This window comes from Galeopterus variegatus, unplaced genomic scaffold (assembly GCF_000696425.1).
Source record: "Galeopterus variegatus unplaced genomic scaffold, G_variegatus-3.0.2 Scaffold6896, whole genome shotgun sequence".
Classification (NCBI taxonomy): Eukaryota; Metazoa; Chordata; class Mammalia; order Dermoptera; family Cynocephalidae; genus Galeopterus; species Galeopterus variegatus.
The window spans coordinates 64,283-89,967 of NW_007733007.1; the positions used below are offsets into that span (position 1 = coordinate 64,283).

Sequence of the window (25,685 nt, forward strand, 5' to 3'; positions counted from 1 at the left end):
GACAAGAGAATGACTGAGGGGACAGTAGCTCTCTTCTCAGGCCTGGGGCTCCCCCAGCGCCTGGTGCCCATCTTCCCCCCAGCACGTCGTCCTCCTGGTGCCTCACGCCCTGCCTTGCTCGCTGTGCCACGTCCACAGATGCCCTCCCCACCAAGGGCAGCTGCACGTTGCTCTCTGGCAGCTCTAGCCTTCCCCCCACCCCCAGGCAGTGGCTCAGTGGGGAACCTGGATGCATGGGGGGGCAAGGGATGGGCTCCTCCCTGGGTTCAGAGGATGGGGTGAGGGTGCATACCCACCTCCTTTTAGTTGCCCCTGAAATAATCTCCAGCATCTTACAGCATGTTTTCCTCTTCCGAGTGCTTTCCCCGGCGTGGTTTTTTTTAGTTCTCCCAGGCTCCGGTGAGGGTAGGAACTGCTGTTATCTCAGTTTTGTTTGAGGAAACTGAGGCTCAGTGAGGTTATGTGACTTGTCCAGAGTCATGCTGCCAGGGAGTGGCCGAGCTGGGGTTTGAACCACGCCCAGGACTCCAGGCTTCCAGCCTCCACCCTTCCCCATCTCATAGCATCTCCATCATGTGACATCTGTTCACATGGTTTGTCTGGAAGGGTCTGTTAGGGCTTCCCTTTGCTCATAAAGAAGGTTCCTGCAGGGAGACCCCCAGGGATGGCTGCACCTTCTCACCCCCCACTGTCGCCCTGGCCTCTGCTGCTCACCAGCCTGGGAGGGAATGGGTCTGGGCCAAGGCTGGTGAGGCTGGTGGCCCTGGGTGACAGGTGTCACATGCCCTCCCTTGGCTTTTCTGATGAGCCCCTCTGCCTTTGCTCAGATGACCCAGCTCATGAAGGCCGCCAAGAGCGGGACCAAGGATGGGCTAGAGAAGACAAGGATGGCTGTCATGCGCAAAGTCTCCTTTCTGCACAGAAAAGATGTCCTCGGTGAGGCTGCCGGCCTGGAGTGTCCGGTGTTCTGCCCTGTGCTGGGGCCTGGAGGAGGGCAAGTGTTTGCTCCACACCCTCGAGGTCATGCTGGGCAGGGGTGCCACTCGGGCAGTGGGGGTTGGGGACTGAGTCCTGAATGTCCTGGTTGGTCCCAGGGTGTTGACTGCTCCTCTGGCAGGTGGGGCCTATCTCTTCTGGGAGGGGCAGGGCCTCTCCCTTCGGTGTCCCTGCCCTTGCTCTTTGTCACAGCTGTCTTGGCCTCCTGCCTCCCACTGAACACCTACTAAGTGCCACGCCCCATGCTGTGTGCAGGGGCACCGAGTTGAATTTAACAGCATCTCCTCCAGGGGCTCCTGGCCCACGGAGGAGACAGGCATGTAAATGAGAAATGACAGTACATGGTGACAAATGGTGCAGCGGGCTACCCTGGGGCAGTGTGGAGGACATGAGTAAGGAATGGGGGAATGACAGCTCAGGGAATGAGCAGGAGCGTGAGGTCACCAGGCAGACGGGGACAGGTGCTCTGGGAGGGAGAGTGAGCATGTGCACAGCCCCGGAGGCAGGAAAGCGGGAGACGTTCAGGAAGTGATTTCATGGTGGTCGGCACTGATTGATTATTTGTCACATGCCAGGCACTCTTACTCGTCTAAACACCAAACAAGGGGCAGAGGGCGGTCATGTTCCCATGCTGCAGATGAGGGGCTCAGGGGCTTGCCTGAGGACACACATGCACGGAAGGGATGGAGGGGACTCATCTGGCCGAAGTGAGGGTGGGGGTGAGAGGTCAGGGCCAGGTCAACAGGGGCTCCATGGTCCTTGTTGACCATTTGTCTTTGATCATTAGAGGGTTTTAGGCAGAAGTATCCCATGGTCAGATTTGATCAATGGTTCGTTCATCCAACCAGTTTTATTAAGCATGTACTATGTGCTAGGAACTGTCCTAGAGTCTTGGGACACAGCTGTGAACAAGGCAGATAAAAATACTACGCTGGAGGAGCTGATGTTCTAGTCAGGGGAGATGGAAGCTAAATGCATAAATAAATAGGTATTTAATGTAATGTGAGGTAGTGATAAGAGCTCTGGGGAAAAAATGAAGCAGGGGAAGGGGTTAGGTGGGGGAGGGGATAGGCAGGAGAAAGGAGGTAGGTGGGGGAGGAGGAGGTGGGGGGAGAGGTCCCAGCAGAGGAACCGCAGCGTGGCCTTGCCCGAGCCCGAGAACCTTCCCCTGGAGGCTCCAGAGCGCTGGCTGCTCGCTGGCTTTCCCGGCTTGCTCTGGGTCTTCTTTAGCCTGAAGGACTGGGACCTGCCCGAGTCCTTCACCCCAGGACCTGCTGCCAGGCAGCAAGGCCAAGGCTCCTCTGCCTGGTTTCTGTGCCCCCGTCCACAGACCCATCTGCTCACCTGACCCTTCTCGGCCTTCCTCCCTGTCCTGGCTGCTCTCACGTCCTGTCCCTGTTCCCCTGAAGCTCCCATAGGTGTCCACCCTTTGCTCCTGGTCCCCACCAGGGCTCTGGTTCCTTGTGCCCGAGAATGCCCACGGTGGGGCCCTTCACATGTTCCCAGGCACTAGGGACGGAGGGGCAGGGTGAAGCAAGACCCAACCCCTGCCTTGTGTAGCTCATGTCTTTGGGGGCAACAGACGAGGAGACATGAAATGCCAGTGCAGCGGGCTACCAGCCGATGACCTCTGGGCAAAATCCTGGGGATGCCAGTTCTCCTTGGAACAAAGGAGGCCTTGCTCGGGGAGCGCCTGCCACCTGTCCTCTCGGTTCACGGTCTGGTACGTGGAAGGAACACAGGCTTCAAGCCAGGGAGAGCTCTGAGAGCCTGCACCCTCTTGGAGAGTGCTGTGTTTTAACCTCTCTGTGCCTCGGTTTCCTCATCTGTACAATGGGGCCAATAATGGCATCAGTGAGGATGACAGGTAGGCATGGAGAGAGCCCCGTGTGGCAGATGTTATTCCTGGTGGGCGGTCAGTCACTAAATGGAGGCATTTGGTGCTGAGATGGCCACATGCTAACTTGGTCAAATCCAGGCTGTGTCACCTTGCACAGTCCTCCCCCTCTGGAGCGGCAGCTTCCTCATCTGTGAAATGGGTTTAGCCTCACCACTCCATGTGCTTGGTGCGACACTAGACTGGGGTAGGCCCATAACGTGCCTGGCTTGTGCTGGGTGCTCGGTGAATGTGCATGCTCCCTCTACTTTTGGAGGAACACCAGCCCCTGACCAGGGAGGAAACAGGCTGGGTGGCCATTCTCAACCTATTGGGATGGTCTGGAGAAAGGACAGGGTAGACAGGCCGGCTGGCTGGGAACTGTGCCTGGGCCTCTGTCCCTACCCCCAGGCCGGCCAGCGGGCTGTCCCCAGGCCCTCCCCACCCCGCCCATGAACCCAGAGCCTTTCCTAAAGTGACCCTCCCACCAGAGGCGTTATTAATAGCCGCGGCAGGGCTCGAATCACAGGCCAAGAATGTTACCCGGCGGTGCACGGGGGAAGAGGAAGCCGCGGGGCCGGCGGCTGGGGTGGGTGCGGAGTGATGCCCGGGGCATCATGTGGGCCAGGCAGGAGGGCCTTCGCCACCCCCACCCCCACCCCCACGCTGTCGTCCGCTGTCCCTCCTCCTCCTCCTCTTCCATCTCCTGCTCAGGTAAGGGCCCGCCTGGGTGTCCCTGCTCCCTCGGCCCCCTGGGGTCGCTGCTACTTCTTCTTTCTTCCCCAGCTTGCCCACAGCTGCCACTTCCTGCTGCCCGCGGTCACCACTGGGCGTCAGAGCCACTGAGCAGCTGGGGTCCCATCTCCCTGTCCCTGTGCCTCTCTCATGCGGGGGCTAGAACCCTCCAAGGACAGGTCCCTCATGCTGCCTGCCCTCCCTGTCCCCTCCCTCTCAGAGGCCTGGGCCTTTGTCCGTCTCGTTCCGTCCAAGTCTGTCTCCCTGTCCCTGTGCCTCTCTCATGCGGGGGCTAGAACCCTCCAAGGACAGGTCCCTCATGCTGCCTGTCCTCCCTGTCCCCTCCCTCTCAGAGGCCTGGGCCTTTGTCCGTCTCGTTCCGTCCAAGTCTGAGGTCTACCCCCACTCATGCCTGGGATTCCCTGTCTGACTCCAGTTGAATTTTTTCCCTTTTGGGTCTCCTTGCATTTTTTTGAAAAAAAATGAAAGTCTGAAGCCAAACTGTCCCATTCTTCTTGGGGCTTATTTTCTTCCCTCTTTTAGGCGTCCGGCAGAAAACTATTTTTAGTGCCTAGTGATGGGGACATGGGTGGCAGGGCTTTGCCAGGCCAGAAGCGGGCGGGTCTGAGCAGGGACAGTGACTTCTGCCAGAGCCGATTCTGAGAGTCCAGGCCCCATAGGATGCTACATTGTATTCCCTCCCGTTCACTCTCTGGCTCGCTTGCTCACAGGCATTTATTTGCCGATGGACTATTCCAGGCCCTGGGGGCTGGCAGTGAACGTGTGTGGACGGGCCAGGGAGTCGGCTGTGTCCCCGGATGGCTGCTCATCCCCTAGGACCCAAGTCCAGGGCTGGTCCAGGGTGGTGCTCAGCTCTTGGGGCCTGAGCAAGGTGTGTTGTCCTTACCTTAGCTGTGTCATCGGTCTGTCTGACTTTCCAGGTGACTCAGAGGAAGAGGACATGGGGCTCCTGGAGGTCAGTGTCACCGACATTAAGCCTCCAGCCCCAGAACTGGGCCCCATGCCAGACGGCCTGAGCCCTCAGCAGGTACGTGGGGAGAGTGGCTGGGAGGGGGGCTGCAGGAGGTCTCACCTATGACCTGGGGCCACGCTGGTCTGGGTCTTGAAGGGGAAGTGGCAATCAGAGGGCTCTTTGTAGAGCCCCAGCTGGGGGGGCCTCCTGGGTTCGCTTCTCAGTGGCTGACCAGGCTTTCCAAATCGGACCCTCGGATTCCATGCTGTTGATTAGGGGGCGGTGGAATCCCAGCATGTGGAGCGCTTGCCTCCCCCACACCCCCATGGTAACCAGAGCAAGTCCTATTAACTGTTTCTAACTGAGGTGCCGTTCGAAGTAAACGACGCTGTAAAGCACTGAACTAACTCAGGGAAGACTGCAGGTGTGTAGGTGCCCAGCCCCCGCCCTCTGTCCACCTGTCATCACCCTGGGCCTTGGAGTCACCACGAGCTAATGCCAGGAGCTGGGGCTCTTCAAGTGATGTCTTCTTTTCCCCAGAGTATAACACTGAGATCGGGCAGCTTTGCTCTAGGACCTTGGCCCAGTTGTGTTTTTTTCCCCTCCCAGCCTGGGTTTTGGCAGCCATGAAATAGGATGTGAGATCCTGGTTCCTCTGGTTGTGAGGACGCTGAATGAGATGTGTCGGGGCAGCAAGCTCTGTAGAAGGGATTTGCCCACTTTTTGGGTGGCAGAAAATCCTGATGTTTGGCCTCTTTTGAAGATAAGGAAGATAAAGCCACACTGGCCCATGCTGGCAGCAGTTGGCTGGAGCCGTGGTGGAGCATGTCCATTGTGGGGATACTCACTCTCCAGCTCTGCCCAGAGCAGAAAGTCACTGTCAGGGAGCCAGGCAGACCCCCAGGCTTTCCGCTAACACACCAGGCCTCCTCCTTCTGGCACGAGCTGGGTCTCTCTTTACTGCAGCCTTTTGCATTTCCTGGATCAGGAAATATCAGTCACTCTAGACCAGTAGGTCCCAACTGAGGGTGACTTTTGCCCCATAGGGGACATTTGGCAATGTCTGTAGACATTTTTTGTTGTCATGACTCAGGGTTGCTACTGGTATCTGGTGGGTAGAGGCCAGGGAAGCTGCTAACCATCCCACAAGGCACAGGACAATCCCCGTCAGAGTTACTCAGCCCCAAGCCTCCACGTGCTGAGGGTCAGAACTCTGCTCTGGGTGCTGCTTGGACACTGGGGATTGGTAACAAGGCATCCAGCTTGCAGAACGGTGGCCTTGCCTACCTGCTGGGGCTGTGTGGGCCATGGTCAGGCTGGGCCATGGGTAGGGCAGTGGGGAGAGACGTGAAGTGTGTGGCCGAGGCAGGAGGGAGGCAGCAAGAGCCTGGCATCTGGTGATGATGGGTGCCTGGATCGGCACTCTTAGGACAGCTGTTAAGGGTAGAGTGAGAGTCAGTCACCCTCCCAGCCCTGGATCAAGAATAGGCTCCCCCCTTGGACACCTCTCACATACAACACCTTTTGTGAGTGCTGCCCCAGCTTTGCTGCACAATAGAGTTTCTGGGGAAGATTTAAAAAACCCGGATGCCCAGGTCACATCCTGTACCAATTAAACCAGAATGTGGGAGCCAGGTGACAGTATGTTGTAAAGATCCCCACGGGATTCCAATGTGCAGCAAAGTTTGGGACCCAACACTCTGCCGTATCCAGGTGAGGGAGTCCCCCCATGCTTGACCAGGTGCTTGTTAGGCTGTAGCTGAGGGGCAGCAGTTCCCTTTGTGGTCCGTGCTTTTGGAGGAACTGATTCAGGCTGAGGAGAGACCAGCAAGAGGGAAAGGGGAAGGGACTGTGGATGTTTAACCTGAAGCAGAGACCTCTGGTGGGGTGTGAGGGTCCCCCAAGGAACTATCCTGTGGAAGAGGGATTGCTCAAGGATTCCATCTGCAACAAGTGGGGGAAGCTGAGATTTCACTTCAGCCTAAGAAAAGATTTTCTAGTAGAGTTACCCAGAGAGAGGAAGGTTGCCAGACACTGTGGAGGAGAGGTGCTGATTCCCCCGCCCCCGGGTGTATGCGAGTGGAGGCTGGGCAGGGCTGGCACCGGGTACATGCCCTCCCTCCCCTGTTCTGCAGTTTGGGCAGCACGTGTTTCTCTCAGTTGGCAGGGACTCTGAAAGGAAGTGCATCCCACCAGGCCCCAGTGGTCCCAGGCACAGCTCTGGGAGGGACAGTCCCTCTGTGCAATAGTTGCCAGCCCCCCTCCTGTCACCTGGGGCTCAGCACAGCAGGTGCAGCTCTATGTGGTGTGTGTTGGATGCACTGACCATGCTTTTTGGCTCGAGCAGGTGGTCCGGAGGCACATCCTGGGCTCCATTGTGCAGAGCGAGGGCAGCTACGTGGAGTCTCTGAAGCGAATACTCCAGGTGCGACTTCAGGGAGGGAGGACCCCAGAGGGACACTTTACAAGGAGAGTCTGGGGACTTGGGCAGTTTTATGGGGAATGGTCCAAAAGCCAGCACTTTGATGGGGACAGCAGGATCACCAAATGGGGGACACCAAGAATTCCTGATGTCTCAGTGTTCACAGGAATGACTGTCTTTTCTGAAATGAAATTGAGATTGTTTTAAATGTGGGCTGCCCCAGAGGGTTGAGGGCATGTGGCCCTTTTTATGTCTGGAAGCAACTGTGTCTTCCCTGCCACTCTGGGAGCCCCTGGGGCCGGGGCTGTGTCTCCTCATTATCCTGGGGCTCCCCAGATGAGGGTAAGATCATGGGCTGCCCCAGAGGGTTGAGGGCATGTGGCCCTTTTTATGTCTGGAAGCAACCGTGTCTTCCCTGCCACTCTGGGACCCCCTGGGGCCGGGGCTGTGTCTCCTCATTATCCTGGGGCTCCCCAGATGAGGGTAAGATCACACCCTCTTTCTCACATCAGGATGCTAATAATCAGGATTATTAGTAAGAATTGAGATAACGAATTATTGTTAACAATCAGGATTATTGTTAAGTGCTAGGTCTAGGAGCCAAGGTAGCTTGCGGTGACCTTTCTGCTCCATTGGATGGACTGGCCCAGGGCCCAGCAGAGCCAAACAGGGCTGGCCCTGCCCCTGGGCTGCCTCCACGGAGCTCCTTGTAGGTAGGTGGTGCATAAGAGACTCTTCGTCCTAACCCAGCTTAACACAGAAGTGATGGGGGGTGGGTTGTGTGTGGGCAAAGAGAGGCCAGGAGTGTTATGTTCACTATCCTTCTAGAAGGACATGAAGAGTGAAGGGTAAGTGTCGCCCTACAGGAAGGCCCATCCATAGTCTGCTGAGTGCTGCCTGGCCTTGTTGAGTTGCTGTGAAGGCAGGAAGGCAGGTTGGCCTCTGGCCTCACCCCCGCCCACCTCTGGCAGGATTACCGCAACCCCCTGGTAGAGATGGAACCCAAAGTGCTGAGCGCCCGCAAGTGCCAGGTGGTGTTCTTCCGCGTGAAAGAGATCCTGCACTGCCACTCCATGTTCCAGATTGCCCTGTCTTCCCGTGTGGCTGAATGGGACTCCACTGAGAAGATCGGAGACCTCTTCGTGGCCTCGGTAGGTGTCCCCAGACTCTTTCCCCAGCCCACCAAGGTAAAACCACAGCCAGCCTGACCCCAGGGGCCATCCGGTCCACCCTCCTGCCTCTGCCTGGTTGCCTTGTCCAAGCCAATGGGATCAGAGGGTGGCAGGGCATCTGAGTCTTTCTGGCCTGAGCTGGGGGTGGGCGTGACACCTCGAAGTGCCTGGGATGTCCATGGAGCTGTCTGTTAGGCTGTGGTGCTAGTGAAGCCAGGTCTCTGTCCCAGCTCTGCCTAGGNGAGTCTCTGAAGCGAATACTCCAGGTGCGACTTCAGGGAGGGAGGACCCCAGAGGGACACTTTACAAGGAGAGTCTGGGGACTTGGGCAGTTTTATGGGGAATGGTCCAAAAGCCAGCACTTTGATGGGGACAGCAGGATCACCAAATGGGGGACACCAAGAATTCCTGATGTCTCAGTGTTCACAGGAATGACTGTCTTTTCTGAAATGAAATTGAGATTGTTTTAAATGGGGGCTGCCCCAGAGGGTTGAGGGCATGTGGCCCTTTTTATGTCTGGAAGCAACTGTGTCTTCCCTGCCACTCTGGGAGCCCCTGGGGCCGGGGCTGTGTCTCCTCATTATCCTGGGGCTCCCCAGATGAGGGTAAGATCACACCCTCTTTCTCACATCAGGATGCTAATAATCAGGATTATTAGTAAGAATTGAGATAACGAATTATTGTTAACAATCAGGATTATTGTTAAGTGCTAGGTCTAGGAGCCAAGGTAGCTTGCGGTGACCTTTCTGCTCCATTGGATGGACTGGCCCAGGGCCCAGCAGAGCCAAACAGGGCTGGCCCTGCCCCTGGGCTGCCTCCACGGAGCTCCTTGTAGGTAGGTGGTGCATAAGAGACTCTTCGTCCTAACCCAGCTTAACACAGAAGTGATGGGGGGTGGGTTGTGTGTGGGCAAAGAGAGGCCAGGAGTGTTATGTTCACTATCCTTCTAGAAGGACATGAAGAGTGAAGGGTAAGTGTCGCCCTACAGGAAGGCCCATCCATAGTCTGCTGAGTGCTGCCTGGCCTTGTTGAGTTGCTGTGAAGGCAGGAAGGCAGGTTGGCCTCTGGCCTCACCCCCGCCCACCTCTGGCAGGATTACCGCAACCCCCTGGTAGAGATGGAACCCAAAGTGCTGAGCGCCCGCAAGTGCCAGGTGGTGTTCTTCCGCGTGAAAGAGATCCTGCACTGCCACTCCATGTTCCAGATTGCCCTGTCTTCCCGTGTGGCTGAATGGGACTCCACTGAGAAGATCGGAGACCTCTTCGTGGCCTCGGTAGGTGTCCCCAGACTCTTTCCCCAGCCCACCAAGGTAAAACCACAGCCAGCCTGACCCCAGGGGCCATCCGGTCCACCCTCCTGCCTCTGCCTGGTTGCCTTGTCCAAGCCAATGGGATCAGAAGGTGGCAGGGCATCTGAGTCTTTCTGGCCTGAGCTGGGGGTGGGCGTGACACCTCGAAGTGCCTGGGATGTCCATGGAGCTGTCTGTTAGGCTGTGGTGCTAGTGAAGCCAGGTCTCTGTCCCAGCTCTGCCTAGGCGGCAATACCTGCAGGAGACCAGCTGGCCTCCTAGTCACTGTGGGCAGTGACCTGTCAGGTCAGAAGCTCCCTTACGGAGCATTTATGGAGTGACCACTGTTTGAAATGTTTGCACAGACCATGACCTTGGCTCCGAGAGGGTGTTACATGGTGTTGGGGAATGGTCCAGGAGACCTAGTTCCACTCCCAGCTCAGTTTTGCAACCTCCGGCAGATCCAGGGCCCTCTCTGGACTTGGGTTCCCTATGCGTGGAATGAGGGTGTACACTGGATTTCTGGTTTTTCAAACCTAAGTCCATGGGCCTCAGAGATTCTTGGGGTGGGGGGTTAAGTCAGTGGAACTCCACTTTGATGTATTTAGGTAATTGAGTTTTGCTAAAAGAAAAATTCACTTTTTTGAAAACCACTGTGATCAATAGATCCACAAAATATATCTGACATCCTGGGTCGGGGTGTCCAAGGGGCTCTGGTGAGAGGGTTGGTTGGCTGCAGCAATTCAACTCTAGGCTCACCACCCTGGGGAGAAGCCCGGAGCACCATCCTCGAGGGCGCAGGGCGAGGGGCATTTTATTCCTGGAAGGGATGAGGAATGAGTGTAGCAGAAGGAACGTCCCCCCGTCCCGACCCCGTCCTCTTCCCTTCCTGGGTAGGCTCGGGCTGCTGAGCTAGAGAAAGACGCCTGGGAGGCAAAGGCCCCTGGGCTCTCCCTTGGCACCACCTGGGTCTATATGTGGCCTCGGGCCAGCCTCTTCACCTCTCTGAGCCCGGTTCCCTCACCTCGGTGAGGGTGACAGGTTCACTCCCCTCGGGGCTGTTGGGGTCATCCAGGCTGTGCTGGAAGAAGCTTATGGCCGCGAGTGAGTGCGGGGTGAGCGCCCTTCCCCTTCCCCGCATTGACGCTGCCCTCCCAGCCCATGCCGGCACCTCCACCTCGTTACAGTTCTCCAAGTCCATGGTGCTCGACGTGTACAGCGACTATGTGAACAACTTCACCAACGCCATGTCCATCATCAAGAAGGCCTGTCTCACCAAGCCGGCGTTCCTCGAGTTCCTCAAGGTGGCCTCCCTAGCAATGGACCTCACTCAGTCCATCCGAGGAGCACCGACCCTAGTATGAGACTCACTCCTGCCAGCCAAAAAGACAGAGGTAACAGCCAAATGGCAAGGTCTTTACACTGACCTTGGGTGACAGCTGCATCACCTACAGACAGACATGGGAGGCACAGGAGACACCAGAGACTGTGCATGGATCCAAGACTACACCCCAAGCAACCATTCTGCAAAAAACATCCCTGACACAAATCTGCTGAAGCAACTCTTCCAAATGGATGGCTCCCAGGACATGCCCTGTTTTGCCCTACAATGTTTGACAAATTTTGAATCAAGGTGACATTTGGACATCAGAAGCTTTCACAGAGAAGTCTCAATTTCTGGACTTGGAAATAGTCAGGAATACTGGGGTGGCATTTCCATACTCATTCAGTGAGTAAGTGGAGACATCTACTTTGTGCCAGGCACTGGAGACACAGACCCAAATTCCTGCCCATGTGGAGCTGACAACATAATGGGAGAGACAGACAATTAATCAGTACACCAACAGTTATAGGACGGAATGTAGCTAGCAAGAGGTGCATAAAGAAAAATAAAAGGAGGTTGAGGGGACAGAGAATGGCAGAGGCAGCTCTCCTATAGCTAAGCTGAATAGGGAAGGCCTCTCTGAGAAGAAAACATCAGAGCAGCAGAAGCATCACAGATCAGGAGTGAGCCTCAGGATATCTAGGGTAACCGTGTCCCAGGCAGAGGAAAAAGCAGGTGCAAAGGCCGTGGGGCTGGAAACTGCTAGTTGTGCAAAGAACTTCAAGGAGGCAAGTGTGGCTGAGCAGAGCGAGGGACAGTGAGAGGAGAGAGAGATGAACTCAGAGAGGAAACGTGGAAGAGATTGTGTAGGACCTTGCAGTGAGGAATTTGGATTTTACTGAGTGACTGGAGAGCCGCTGGAGGGTTTTCAGTGGAAGAGTGACGTCAACTGACTTAGCATTAGCTACTGAGTCGAGAACAGACCATAGAGGACAAGGTAGAGGCAACTAGACCCACTGGGAGTTGTGGCAGTGGCCCAAAAGAGAGGTGGAGTGCAGGAGCTACAGAGCAGCTGGACTCTGGACAGACTCTGAAGGTACCCCAAGGGTGTGGTCCAGGGCCCTTTCACCAGGGTGCTGGTGGGGGCAGGGCAGGAAGGCTGCTCGAGAGGAGGGAGCATATTGGCCTCAGACTTGGGTATCATCTTATGGCTTTGGTCTGGACACCTCTCCTCTTTCCTTTGGGGCACCAGGAAGAAAATTGTTTCCTTCTGCCCCCCGGGAGGAGGGTTATAAAGAGTTAAAGTGTCTGCAAGCAGCTTGGGATCCTAGAGCTTCAATGGGGTGGAAGGGGAGACTTGTGTCAGCTCCCCAATCCCTCACCTCCTGTACCTGTGTGCACAGGTGTGTCTGCCGGGCTGAACCAGCTGGGGCCTGTCCTTCTGGTGGGCCATGGCTCAGGGGGTTGCTTAGCTGTTCCCTTTTCCTCATTTGTAAAAAGATGAGGAAAATTCCTTGAAGGGGTGTCTTGGTCATCACCCCTGATTTCCTAGGGAGNCTGTGATCAATAGATCCACAAAATATATCTGACATCCTGGGTCGGGGTGTCCAAGGGGCTCTGGTGAGAGGGTTGGTTGGCTGCAGCAATTCAACTCTAGGCTCACCACCCTGGGGAGAAGCCTGGAGCACCATCCTCGAGGGCGCAGGGCGAGGGGCATTTTATTCCTGGAAGGGATGAGGAATGAGTGTAGCAGAAGGAACGTCCCCCCGTCCCGACCCCGTCCTCTTCCCTTCCTGGGTAGGCTCGGGCTGCTGAGCTAGAGAAAGACGCCTGGGAGGCAAAGGCCCCTGGGCTCTCCCTTGGCACCACCTGGGTCTATATGTGGCCTCGGGCCAGCCTCTTCACCTCTCTGAGCCCGGTTCCCTCACCTCGGTGAGGGCAACAGGTTCACTCCCCTCAGGGCTGTTGGGGTCATCCAGGCTGTGCTGGAAGAAGCTTATGGCCGCGAGTGAGTGCGGGGTGAGCGCCCTTCCCCTTCCCCGCATTGACGCTGCCCTCCCAGCCCATGCCGGCACCTCCACCTCGTTACAGTTCTCCAAGTCCATGGTGCTCGACGTGTACAGCGACTATGTGAACAACTTCACCAACGCCATGTCCATCATCAAGAAGGCCTGTCTCACCAAGCCGGCGTTCCTCGAGTTCCTCAAGGTGGGTCCAAGGGTGGTCCAGGTCCCTTTCACCAGGGTGCTGGTGGGGGCAGGGCAGGAAGGCTGCTCGGGAGGAGGGAGCATATTGGCCTCAGACTTGGGTATCATCTTATGGCTTTGGTCTGGACACCTCTCCTCTTTCCTTTGGGGCACCTGCAGTTCCATGGGAAGAAAATTGTTTCCTTCTGCCCCCTGGGAGGAGGGTTATAAAGAGTTAAAGTGTCTGCAAGCAGCTTGGGATCCTAGAGCTTCAATGGGGTGGAAGGGGAGACTTGTGTCAGCTCCCCAATCCCTCACCTCCTGTACCTGTGTGCACAGGTGTGTCTGCCGGGCTGAACCAGCTGGGGCCTGTCCTTCTGGTGGGCCATGGCTCAGGGGGTTGCTGAGCTGCTCCCTTTTCCTCATTTGTGAAAAGATGAGGAAAATTCCTTGAAGGGGTGTCTTGGTCATCACCCCTGATTTCCTAGGGAGCACAGACTGATGAGCCAGACAGAGCCCCTACCTGCAGGGAGCCTGCTGTCTAGTAGAAGATGCAGGTGGGCTAGGTGCTGGGGCCTCAGCAGTGGAGCCCACTACCTTGATTGAATAGGACACAGGGTTGGGAGGGGCTTTCTCAAGGGGGTTCCATCTAACATGGGTCTGAGTGGGGAAAGGGGGATTGTGACAGATGTCAATGGAAGAGAGGGTGTTCCACGTGCAAGGATAGTGGGGCAAAGGTCAGAGGCAGGAGGGTGGGGGGAGGGGAGCAAGTCTGGGTAGATTCTGGAAGCACTGGAGGACTGTTGGGGAGTCCCAGGAGAGAAGGCCGAGAGGCAGCTGAGTTGAATTTGGATGGTTCTGGACCTCCAGGCCCCGGCAATAAGGAGCCATTGAAGAGTTTTGAGCTGAGGCAGAAGGAAGTGGAGGCTGGTGGAGAAGCTGTGGGGTTGCAGGGCATGAGGGCTGGGACAAAGGTAACAGGCATGTAGATGGAGAGGTGGAACAGGTGCGAGAGACAGTACAGTTAGAGTCCCCTGTGCCCTGCCCTGCATCCTGGCCCTGGACCCATCTGCTTTTAGTTTAAGTGGAGGGAGTGGTTGTCTTCGCTGCTATTAGAAGTCTGACCTCTTGAATAAGTTGCTGAATTTCCCAGTTATGCCTTTAGTTCAGAGACCTTGAATGGCTGCTGTAGTCTCCCGAGGGTGCAGGACCATGCAGGTGACCCCAGTGGTGGCAAGAACCCCTGGCTGTGGAACCAGGGACCTCCTTTGGCTTTTTTCTCAGACCCAATGCTGAGCAGGGTCCTAGGGCCCGGGGAGAGGATCCCAGAATAGGGACCCTGTCTGGACCCTGGGGCACAGGACACTCTCTAGTTCAGAGACCTTGAATGGCTGCTGTAGTCTCCCGAGGGTGCAGGACCATGCAGGTGACCCCGGTGGTGGCAAGAACCCCTGGCTGTGGAACCAGAAACCTCCTTTGGCTCTTTTCTCAGACCCAATGCTGAGCAGGGTCCTAGGGCCCGGGGAGAGGATCCCAGAATAGGGACCCTGTCTGGACCCTGGGGCGCAGGACACTCTCTGCAGAGGGACAGTGAGTGATATGACCTTGTCTCCAACAGCGGCGGCAGGGGTGCAGCCCAGACCGCGTTACCCTCTATGGGCTGATGGTGAAGCCCATCCAGAGGTTCCCGCAGTTCATCCTCCTGCTTCAGGTACTGCCTGGTAGTCAGACCACCATCTGACTCACAGGGTGTGGCCTATGGGCTGATGGTGAAGCCCATCCAGAGGTTCCCGCAGTTCATCCTCCTGCTTCAGGTACCGCCTGGTAGTCAGACCACCATCTGACTCACAGGGTGTGGCTGTGGGCTGGTGGGAGCCTCCCAGGTGGGGGGTAGGAGGCCCTGTTCTCATGCACTGTCCACAACACACCCCACGTGCTGTGGGGCTCCGGACTCACCTTTGTCCACAGCTAGTGTGGAAGCAATCCCATTCGACAGCTTGTTTTTCACTTCCCCCTGTGGGGAATACTGAGTGGCAGGTGGTGGTGTGAGCCCAGGTTGCAGGGGCTCCGGACTCACCTTTGTCCACAGCTAGTGTGGAAGCAATCCCATTCGACAGCTTGTTCTTCACTTCCCCCTGTGGGGAATACTGAGTGGCAGGTGGTGGTGTGAGCCCAGGTTGCAGGAAGGAGCTGCAGGGCTCCTGGCACGGAGGAGATGCTCAGTAAACGTGCTGACCTTGGCCAGTTCAGGCTTCCACTTCAGAACGGGCTCAGGATGTCTGAGGGAGTGTTAGCCCCACACAGGGCTCTGAGAGCGTGGGACACTGCCCAGGGTCCTCAGTCAGGGGCTGATCTCCCACCGGGGAGCTGAGAGGGACCACCAGGCTGGGGGCCCAGTGGCATTCCCTCTCTGTCCTCAGAGCTGTTGGGCTGCGAGAGTGGGCTCTGGTGTAAGCAACCTGCTTTTCAATTAGTCAGTGATTGATCCATGCACTTATTTGTTTGTATCACCATCTTAACCGTTTTTAAGTGTGTCGAGCAGTGGCATTAAGCTCATTCCCACTGTTGTGCAGCCATCACCACTGTCCATCCCAGAACTTTTCCATCTTCCCAAACTGAAGCTCTGTCCCCATTGAACAGCAACTCCCCGTTTCCCCCTCCCCCAGCCCCTGGTAAGCACCTTCTAGTTTCTGTCTCTATCTGTGTATTTGGCTACTCTAGGAATCACACATACGTGGAATCATACAATATCTGTCTTTTGTGACTGGCTTATTTCACTTAGCATAATGTCCTCAAGGTTCATCCGTGTTGTAGCATGTGTCAGAATTTCCTCCTTTTTAAGGCTGGATAATACTCCGCTGTACGGATGGACCACATTTTGTCCGTTCATCTGTCAGTGGACACTTGGGTTGTACCCACCTTTTAGCTATTGTGAATAATGCTGCTGTGATCATGGGTGTATAAATATCTCTTTAAGATCCCGCTTTCAGTTCTTTCGGGGATGTACCCAGAAAGAGCCATGCATTGATTTATTTTTTTTATTCATTAGCTGTTTCTTGAGGCCTTATTCTGTGTCTGACACCAATTGTCCTTGCTGCGAGCTGGGCCTTTTCCAGACCTGGTCTATGTAGGAGGGGTGGAGGGTGAGGCTTTGATCCTAGACCAGAGTCCTTACATGGCTGCTGTAGTGTCTGAGGGTGCGGGGACCATGCAGGGGACTCCAGTGGTGGCAGGGTTTCCTGGCTGTAGAGCCAGGGACCTCCCTCGGCTCTTTGGCCCCGAGACCGAGCAGGGTCCTGGGGTCTGAGGAGAGGAGCCCAGAATGGGTCTGCTGCTGTGGGGTAAGGTCCTCAGTCTGGGCTCTCCCTGGGTGCTGGCAGGACATGTTGAAGAACACCCCCAGGGGCCACCCCGACAGGCTCTCGCTGCAGCTGGCCCTCACGGAGCTGGAAACACTGGCCGAGAAGCTGAATGAGCAGAAGCGGCTGGCCGACCAGGTGGCTGAGATCCAGCAGCTGACCAAGAGCGTCAGTGACCGCAGCAGCCTCAATAAGGTGAGTGCCACGAGCCTCCCCATGTGGGTGCCTACCTGCTCTGCAGCCTTCCTCACCTGTGGCTTGCGCTCCTGGCCCGTGGCCACCCACTAGGTGGCAGTGTTCTCTGAAGGAGGGTTGCCTTGCTTCTCTAAGCTCACAGACTTTACCTTAAGGATTAGATTCTTCACCAGACCCCCACATTGCATTCCTTTTCATATTATTTTATAACAAAAGCTGATTTTGCTCATCAGTATAATTGCCAATAAAACTACCAGAAATGATAGACTAGTATTGTGGTTAAGTGAGGGGGCTCTGGAGTCCGAGTCTGGGTTTGAATCCAGATTTTGCCACTGGTGCTTGCTGTGTGGCCTTAGGGAAATCACCCAACCTCTCTGAACCTCACTTGCTCCCTCTGAAATGAGGACAGTTCCATAGCACTTGATCCCCAGGGCTGCTGCAAGGTGAATGAGGAGCTGGTAAAGCAGCACCCTGAGAGTCCTTCATCAAAGAAGAAAGATGAAAAATCCATGCCATGTTTTGGGGTTGCAACGTAGGAAATCTTAGTAAGAAAAAAATCTCAAATAAGTCTGTAAAGAATCTGTTTTTAAATACAAGGTCCCCTCACCGAGTCACCTGTTGGTAAACTGAAGTCCCTCTATTTTCCTAGGGGCAAGTGACATGAGCCGCCTGCAGCTACACCTTGGTCTCTGGGAGGTCCTGCACCTCAGTCCCACCTTCTCACCCACTGGAGGGGGAGGTGGGTGGGATGGTTCAGGGTGAGGTGACCCTGCCCTGGGCATGTTGGATGACCATTCTCTGGAGAAGGGACGCTGTGTGGGGAGGGAGGTGTTCACATCTTCTGGGAAAAAAAAAAAAAAAACCAAAAGAAAACTGGGTCCCAAAAGCAGAACTAAGGCTAGTGGCTGGCAGTTTCTGGGAAGGAGATTTCAGCAGCATGAACTTTCCAATTGTCCTGGAAGGACTGCCAAGAGGGACAGCTGCCCTTTCCGTGTGCACTGCACTTCACAGTGTAGAGTGCTCTGTAACCTGCATTACCGTCTTTGATCTTCACCACAGGCTTGTGAAGCGGGGCTGGGACAAGATCACCTGTAGAGTCCCTTGCAGTTCTAAGTTTCAGGTGTCCTGCATCTTAAAACGCTTCTACTTCAGATGTAGGCTGCAGATGTGTTTTGGGACCCACACAGTATTTTTAAGAAAATGGAAGTAGTTACTAACATTTGAAAATTGAGAGGTGTCCCATAAATTCAGACTTGTGGATCTTCTAGAAGAGTTGGAAGAGCTGGTACACTGGACTACCTTCTTTTGTGGCACTGGTCACCTGAGTAGCAGCTGCCCACTTCCCCTGCGTCCCCATCCACCTTTTCCCACTAATGTTACCTGCTGGTCTCAAAGGCATCTGGGTTTGCTTCACCTGCTCCAGGAGGATAGAGCTGGGGAAGAAAAGACAGGGCAGGGAACAGAGCCCTGTCCTGGGGGGATGTCCCCATCCAGGATCGCTCAGGGTGGGCATGAGAAACAGGGGTCATTCCCTCAACCCCTGCCCCGAGGTAGAACTGACTCAACCGTCCCACTAAGCCGGCTGTTTTGGAATGTCTCTGGAGAGAAAGGCTTCCGTCTAGCCATGGCCCCCTGTGCTGGTCTTTCCTCTGCTCCTGCCCTCACTTCCTTTTTCTGTAGCCAAGAGTTTTTCTCTTGCTTTGGCTCATACACCTGTGCACGTTCTGTGGGAAGAGACTGCTCAGGAGAAGGAAATAAATCCTGTAGCGGTTGCCCCAGAAGGTTGCCTTTCCACTCTGTCCCATGGAGACCCAGACAGTAGAGTACGGTGGGCACTGGAGGTTGGGGAGACCCGTCTGATGTTGGGCGAGGGCCTAGACGCTCTGAGCCTCAGTTTTCCTATCCATTGAGTGAGGGGTGAGTTGGGAATGTGAGAGTTGGATGCTGTGGTGAAGAGAACAGTGGCAGCTGCACACTGCTCCTCCTGTTTCCGGGGTGCTCCTTGGGCAGTCCTGGCCAGTTCTGAGGTTTCCATTGCCATCACCCAGGAGAAGCAGAAACGAAACCGGGTGTAGCCTGAAACGGAACCATAGCGGCTATTTCAAAATAGCCTACTCAGGAGCCTCCAGAGGGATGTTTGTGCAATACCAGGGTTTTCTTTTCTTTTTCTTTTTTAAAAACTGCCTAAGGGGCAGGGGGACGATTGCCAGAAGCCCAGGGACTTTCCTCTTCTGAGTTTTGGGTCACAGCACACTTGGTGGCTGTGTAGGGCCCGCTGTTTTCAGAGTCCAAGGAGTGTTCTCATGAGCTGGAGCTTGGCTCACTTGTAAAAATAGGGGGGGTTGTTGAAGCCTGGCCTTAGCAGCTGTGGGGCTCCCTGAGTCCTCCTATGTGCCAGGAGCAGTGGGGCCTCCCCTGGTTCCTATCATGCCATGCACATGGTGCAGGGGATGCGCACGTGGCCTGGCTCCACCCTGTACCATCTGTCATTCAACAGGTGATAGATCTCAGCAAGTCACTTTTCCCCTGGAATCTAAGTTTTCTCATCTGAGAAATGGGAATAGCCTCAGAGGACTGCTGAACTGATTAAATGAGATGTGGAACGTTAAGTGCCACCCACAGTGCCTGACACACATTGGGTGTCATTGTTACTCTTCGGACTTTTTGTTGTGTTGACTTGAGAGACACGATTCTTTGGAGAGCCACAGAGCATTCTCTCCAGGGGAGGCTTTAGGGTGATCTGTCCTTTTCCCCTCCAGGATGGGGAAGGAAGGGGAGAGTAATAGTTGTCATTGGAGTCACATGTTTTGGGAAAGAATTTTGCTGAATATCCTCCCTCCCTCCACAAAAAAAAGTCCCTGTTAGGAAAAGGGATTTTTTCCCCAGGGATCCCTGGCGCTGGCAGCGGGTCTTGGTGTCCAGCCTGAGATTGGCAAATGCCTGTCCAGATGCCTTGGGCTTGAAAGTCTTTGGCCTCCTCTGATGGTGGCGTTATTGATGGCAGATCTGTTCCAGCCCCATCCTGAGGCCACCCAAGAGATGAGACAGGCCAAGGCTGTGTAGCAGGTCAGGGTGCAGTGTCAGGACCGATTTCCAGGCCAGGTGCTCCTGCACAAGGCCACGCCTCTCCACAGTGAAGGCAGCAGCTACCTATGCAGTGTCCATGGTGTGCCACACGCAGGGCTGGCCTCACGGGCATGTGGCTTGTGCCGTGACAGGTCCCGTGCTCGGGGGCCCCATGCCTGGTTTACAGCTCTGTTGTCCCGTCTTGAAATTCATAACTTTTGAACAAGAGCCTGAGTTTTCATTTTGCACTGGGCTCTACACATAATGCAGCCAGACCTGGTCATGTGTTCGTTGCCTTGCATGTGGTCTGAGCGGTAGAGGTTATTGCCCCCACTTGATAGCTGAGGAAACTGAGGCTCAGACAGGTGAAGTGACCTGCTTGAGGGCTTCACAGCTGGGGAGTGGGGTCCAGGGTTGGAGCTCATCTCTATGACTCCAGAGCTGTGTTTTTGGGGGTGATGATTGTGCCTTAGGGAAGGAACGGCGATGTCTGGCTCACCGGAGAAGGGGGTGCTGGCTGCCGGGCCTGGCTCATGCCACAGTGGGTGGCGAGGCTCCCCCAGGCCTCCCCAGAGAGGAGAACCCAACCTGAGGCCCTTTGGTCTTCCTCCACAGTGCATCTTGTCACCCAGGGATGGGGTGGGGGTGGCTCCGCCTCCTTCCCCGCCTCTCCCAGCCTCGGTCTCCCTTTTCTGCACTTTGGGAGAATTCTGGGCCTTTGGCACAGTGATGTTGGTGTGTCCCCCTGGGCCATGATGCTGATGTTGACCTTTCCTGCCCACCTCCCACAGCTTTTGACCTCTGGCCAGCGGCAGCTGCTCCTGTGTGAGACGCTGACGGAGACCGTGTATGGGGACCGTGGGCAGCTGATCAAGTCCAAGGAGCGCAGGGTCTTCCTGCTCAATGACATACTGGTCTGTGCCAACATCAACTTCAAGTAAGTGGGCCTGGGTCAGGATGGGTGGCCATGAGCAGTAGCCCTCCCTGGGTATCCCACCCTGACTTACCCCAGTCTTTTGGCAGGCCTCTCTGCAGTGGGGTCCTGTGTGAGCTTGGTTTAGAGCTCTGACATTCAGCCTTCCTCTTGGATATTCTGATATTCTCCCATCCTCTTGGCCTGCTGTGTCACTCACTGGTCACCAGTGCTGGGAGGTACCTGGGGAAGTCATCGGGCAGCCCCCAGCCTTCGGGCAAGCTGCTGTCCATTATTCAGAGTGGTCTGTTGTAGAACTCTGCATTCTGAACAGCTCCTGGGTTTTGACCACCTTGAAATTCAATAGATTCTTCCTTGTGTCCAACTCAGATCCCTGTTGCTTTAACTCAAGCTGGTTTTCTTCTGGCCACATTGCAGTGCTTCTCAGTGTGAGTCTCTGCCTTTCCCCACAAACTGGAGCATCTTCTGCCTGCAGGAGCCTGGGTTCCTCGTTCTGGGTCAGAGGCTTCAGAAATGCCTGGAGCCAAGTGCCAGGCTGTGGGCGAGAGTGATTTTTTAAGACCAGAGCCTGCAAACTGGTGGCCCGTGGGTTGCATCAGGCCTCCAGGAATCTTATGTTTAGCTCACACGGGGAGTTCACATAAAGGCTGAGACATTTGTCTTCTCTTAAAAATTGGGAGATCCAACATTCTGGGTCCACACCAGCTGAGGCCCCTGGGGCTGGGCCTCGGCTGCTTCTTCAGCGTCCCTCACTGGCTTGGCCACTCACTTGCTTGGCCTCGCGGGTGTCAGGGATTGCCACCCTTTACCAAATGCTCCCCGAGAACTCTAGCTGTGACCTTTCCATCAGGGCTCTTAGGAGAATGTCTGCTGTCAATATTTGACAAAGCTTTAAAAAGTGTCACAGAAGCAACAATATGGCAACAAGAACTGAGACCCAGAAGGGAAAACAGTCACCTGTAGTCTAGTCGCAGCCCGGCTCTCCCGTCTCCCAGCTAGAGCACAAGGGGTGACGCATGTGGAGCTTGATTTAGGCCCCGCACCCAGAGTCAGCTTGTGCATTCCTGGGTGCTGCTATGGAGTGGATTTGGGGATTGTCCGAGGTTATGGATCACGTGTCCTGGAAGGGGGGAGCAGGCAGGGCTATCTGGGGACCCACATATGCACTCACCATCTGCCCACCTGTCCATCCGTCTGTTAATCCATCAGGTATATACTGAGCCCTTAGTTGGTGCCATTTCACAGCCCTGTACAGACTCAGCCCCTGCCTTGTGGCCTGCTGGGAGATGCAGGCGGCGAAGCCTCTTCCACAGATGGGTGAGGACAGTGCTTATGGCTGACTCATTCATTCATTCATTCACTCACTCATTCAAGTACTATAATTCTTAAGTCCCACTTATGTCCTGGGCATCGTGCAGATGTCAAGGATATTACAGATGTCCTCTCTGCCCTCGTGTTGCTCTGGGTCTAGCATGGGGTGCACAGAGGGGTGCTGGTGGCCCGGTTTGGGGACTCAACTTGGGTGACTGGGGCTGAGTCACTTAACCTAGCTGAGCATCAATGTCCTTGTCTGGGACATACAAGCTTCCTAGCAGGGCTGTGAGAATCAGAGATGATGGAGAGCCCAGCCCAGGGAAAGGCCCTCCGTGTGGTCCCCTCTGCACACACCTGGACTCTGTTGCCATGACTCCCCCCAGGAGGCTGTCCCTTCTTCCACTCCTGACATCCAGCCCAGTGTACAGCCCCCGGTGGGTCTCAGCCCCCACAGAAATCACTTGGTCATGGTAACAACCTTCTTTCCCTTCTCTTTTTCCTCAGGACTGCCAACCACAGGTAGGTGGTTCAGGGGCTGGGGGCTCTGGGGCATGTGATTCTGGATCTGGTATTTCTGCCCCAGTGAGTTCTTGCTGCTGTGCCCAGCTTGGTTTTGGCCTGAGGCCTTGTGCTTGGGCTGTGTGGAGCCTGGCTGAGCTGGTGTGCTGAGGAGCAGTGCTTGGTGCTCTGGGCTGGCCATGGGTGAGGGTCGAGGGTGCTGCGGGCTTTCCAGGACCTTGTCCTCTCTATCCCTACAGGGGCCAGCTGGAGATCAGCAGTCTGGTGCCCCTGGGGCCCAAGTACGTGGTGAAGTGGAACACGGCACTGCCCCAGGTGCAGGTGGTGGAGGTGGGCCAGGACGGTGGCGCCTATGACAAGGACAACGTGCTCATCCAGCATGCTGGAGCCAAGAAGGCCTCGGCCACGGGGCAGGCCCAGAGTGAGTGCCCGCCCTGCCGCTGCCCCTCACTCCTGCCCTGTCACAGCCCCATCTGGGAGGCTGTTGATGGTCTTGCAGCACCCCACTGTGGCTGCGTGTGCACAGTTGCGCCTCTGCCCTGCACACTGCACACGCTGTCCACTGCCTGTCCCCGCCGCAGGATGCCCTCACACTGACAAGCTGCGCATGCACATGGTGACTGGGTTGGAAGGCGTGGCTTCCAACAGGTGTAGGGGACATGCACCCTGCCACCTAAACCCTGAGGGACTGGGCTCAGGGCTTTCTGGCTCTGCCTGGATCCTCATTCCCTTGTCCTGACTGTATGCTTCAGACTCTGTTGGACGATGGATGAACAGTGACTCCTAACTTAGGGCGGCACTGGCCTGGTGACCTCTCTCAACCCCCGCACTTCTCTGTGCCTCCACGTGGGCTGCCACCTCACACCCTGAACTGCTCCTGGAGCTTCCTGGCTGCTCTCCCTCCCTCCACTGCTGTTCATCCTCCACCCATCCCCAGAGCCGACTCCTCAATATGCAGATCACACCTGTGTGTGTCACCTGCCACCCCGCCACCCCGCCACCCCGGTGGCTTCCTGCTGCTCTCAGGATACAGGCCCATGCACCTCCCACCTCCCCCCGCTTCCCCTTTCTCTCTCTGCTGTGGCCACACTGGCCTCTGCAAGTTCCTGGCTGGGCCACACTCCCTCCTGCCACAGGGTCTTCCCAGCCTGTGCCTTTCCCCAGCGCACCCGCCTGTCACCCTCTCCTTGTCTATGATGGCCTTACTTCTTCTAGCTCAAATGGTGCTTCTTCAGAGAGGCCTTTTCTGATCACGTCAGGCTGGGCCAGGCCCTATCCTGTGCTCTCAGGGTCCACCTGTTGTATTTTTCCCTTTATTGGGGATCTTTTCATTGATGTTTCTCCCTTTATCGGGACTGTAGCTGTGCCTGGAGCCTGGGGCGTGGTGGGTGTTAAACTTTCCCTGAGTGCAGGAAGGATGCTAATCTGCAGGGCTGGCAGAAAGGAGCGCCGTGCCCAGGAGCGCCTTCCACAGGCAGGAAGGACACTCGGGTTTCACTTCTCCTCCGCCTGACCCGGGAGCTTGCCTCAGGGGTCGCCTGCAATTCTGGAAATTCTGAGGGAGCGGTTGCACCACCTGCCCTCACCCTTGGGGGGCTGGGACAGCCGTGCCCATGCCCAGATGCTGCTCTGTCCCCAGGCCTGTGAGGCAGGAAGGGCTGGGAAGGCCCCCCCACTGCCCCAGCGCCTCTCTCACAGGCACCTTCAGCCCTAGCTCGACTCCAATCCCCTCCCCACCGCCAAGGGGCTGCTGCTCTGGGACCCTCCTTCAGCCACTCTGATCTGTCTGTAGCTGTGTTGCTCAGACTAGAGTCACTTACTGCCAGACCCCCTTAAAAGGGGGAAAAAATTCTTGAACCCCAGTTGGCCTGGGATGATTTTTTATTATATTGTTATTCAAATATGTACAAATATAAAACTTGGTATAATCAACTCCTTCTGCTTTACAGCCCTTGAAGAATCATAAAACCAGAACAAAATCACAAATTGCATAAAAATAAAGCTACAAGACAATAAAATTCAAATGAACAGCATTAGTTGAATGTGATAGATGATGTTATTCTGCTGGAACCAGACTGCTCCCAATGTGGATGTGGTGCTCTCGTGATGCGGGTCCTTCTGAGTTCTCCGACTTCTTGTGGCTGTACCCCAGGGTGCCTTATGGCGGCCGCACTTCCCACCAACTCCCCCATTTGGGTGGCTGACGAGTCCTTCTGTGCCCTTCGTTTGGAGTGAGCGCATCGTTCACATCCCAAACTCACCTTGCTCTTTACTCATTACCTGGCTGACTGTTCAAGTCACCTGGCTCAGTACCAAGGTCCGCAGAAGCCCCAACACCACGCAGCAGAACGTGGCTTTAAAGTCATTCTGTGCAGGCGACTCAGGGTGTGCATCTTTTTTTTTAGGTAATCATCTAAATGAAAACCCCAAATAAGATCTCCCTGCCACTCCCCTTGGTCTCTGTAAGACCTCAGCTAGAGTAACCATGGCCTAGAGAAATTCCCTAGCCAGGCATTAAAGGTCTTTCCCATCTGGTCCTGCCGGCCCCGCCTGCCCCATCTCTCGCTGCCCACCCCCCATCTCCCCTCCTGCACTCCGTTTGTATGATCACCAGAGATCTGGGCACCCTCACCCCCTTCCCTGTCCCATTGCCCTGGTATCTTTCTCCCTACCACCTTCCACTGTCTGCAGGTAATTGACCGCTTCCTTTCCCCTCCCTCTCCCCCTCTCATGAGCTCCATAAGAGCAGGGACCCTGTCTGTCTTGCTTACTCTGTCTCTCCAGCACCTGACATGGAACCTCACTATATCTTGAACTTGTTGCTGATGGGCTTCCTCAGGTCACAGTGCCCTTGCACATGTTCTTTTCGTCTCGGCAGTGCCCGCCACACTCTTGGCCCCATGAGATCTCCTCATCTCTCCCAGGCACAGTTGGTTTTTGGTCTTATAGTTCTTATGGTCTCCTATGACCCTTCGTACAGACTGTGGCCTGGACCCAGGCGTTAGACTTTACGTGTGAATGGATTTGTCTTCCCAAATAGACTGGGAGCTCCATCAGAGCAAGAGCCTGGTAATATTTCCTTCCATGACTCCAGTGCCACATCCCCAGAGCAATGACTTATTTTTTTTTTTTTTCCTTTTTGTCTTTTTTCGTGTCCGGCAACGGATCGCAACCCTCAGTGTCGCGCCCGTACCGGACCGGGACCGGCAACGGGATCGCGACCCTCGGTGTTGCGCCCGCACCTCGCTCAGCCAGTGAGCGGGAACCGGTCTGTATGTGGGATCCGAACCCACGGCGGGCACGCGGCCGCGCCCCCCCTCCGGGGC

The 25,685-nt window shown here is 55.7% G+C and overlaps 1 protein-coding gene across 1 annotated transcript in view; it reads left to right on the forward strand.

Annotated features, from left to right (window-relative positions):
* The window catches only part of ARHGEF10L (Rho guanine nucleotide exchange factor (GEF) 10-like), a gene marked incomplete at both ends in the record, with an annotated part of 83,431 nt that overhangs the window by 31,185 nt on the left and 26,561 nt on the right, over positions 1 to 25,685 (forward strand). Inside the window, 10 exons of the mRNA XM_008591396.1 lie at positions 828 to 936; positions 4,549 to 4,655; positions 6,928 to 7,005; positions 7,974 to 8,153; positions 10,650 to 10,766; positions 14,591 to 14,683; positions 16,353 to 16,526; positions 20,384 to 20,529; positions 22,345 to 22,359; positions 22,599 to 22,780. Coding sequence (XP_008589618.1) covers positions 828 to 936; positions 4,549 to 4,655; positions 6,928 to 7,005; positions 7,974 to 8,153; positions 10,650 to 10,766; positions 14,591 to 14,683; positions 16,353 to 16,526; positions 20,384 to 20,529; positions 22,345 to 22,359; positions 22,599 to 22,780 — 1,201 coding nt within the window. The remainder of the gene's footprint in view (positions 1 to 827; positions 937 to 4,548; positions 4,656 to 6,927; positions 7,006 to 7,973; positions 8,154 to 10,649; positions 10,767 to 14,590; positions 14,684 to 16,352; positions 16,527 to 20,383; positions 20,530 to 22,344; positions 22,360 to 22,598; positions 22,781 to 25,685) is intronic.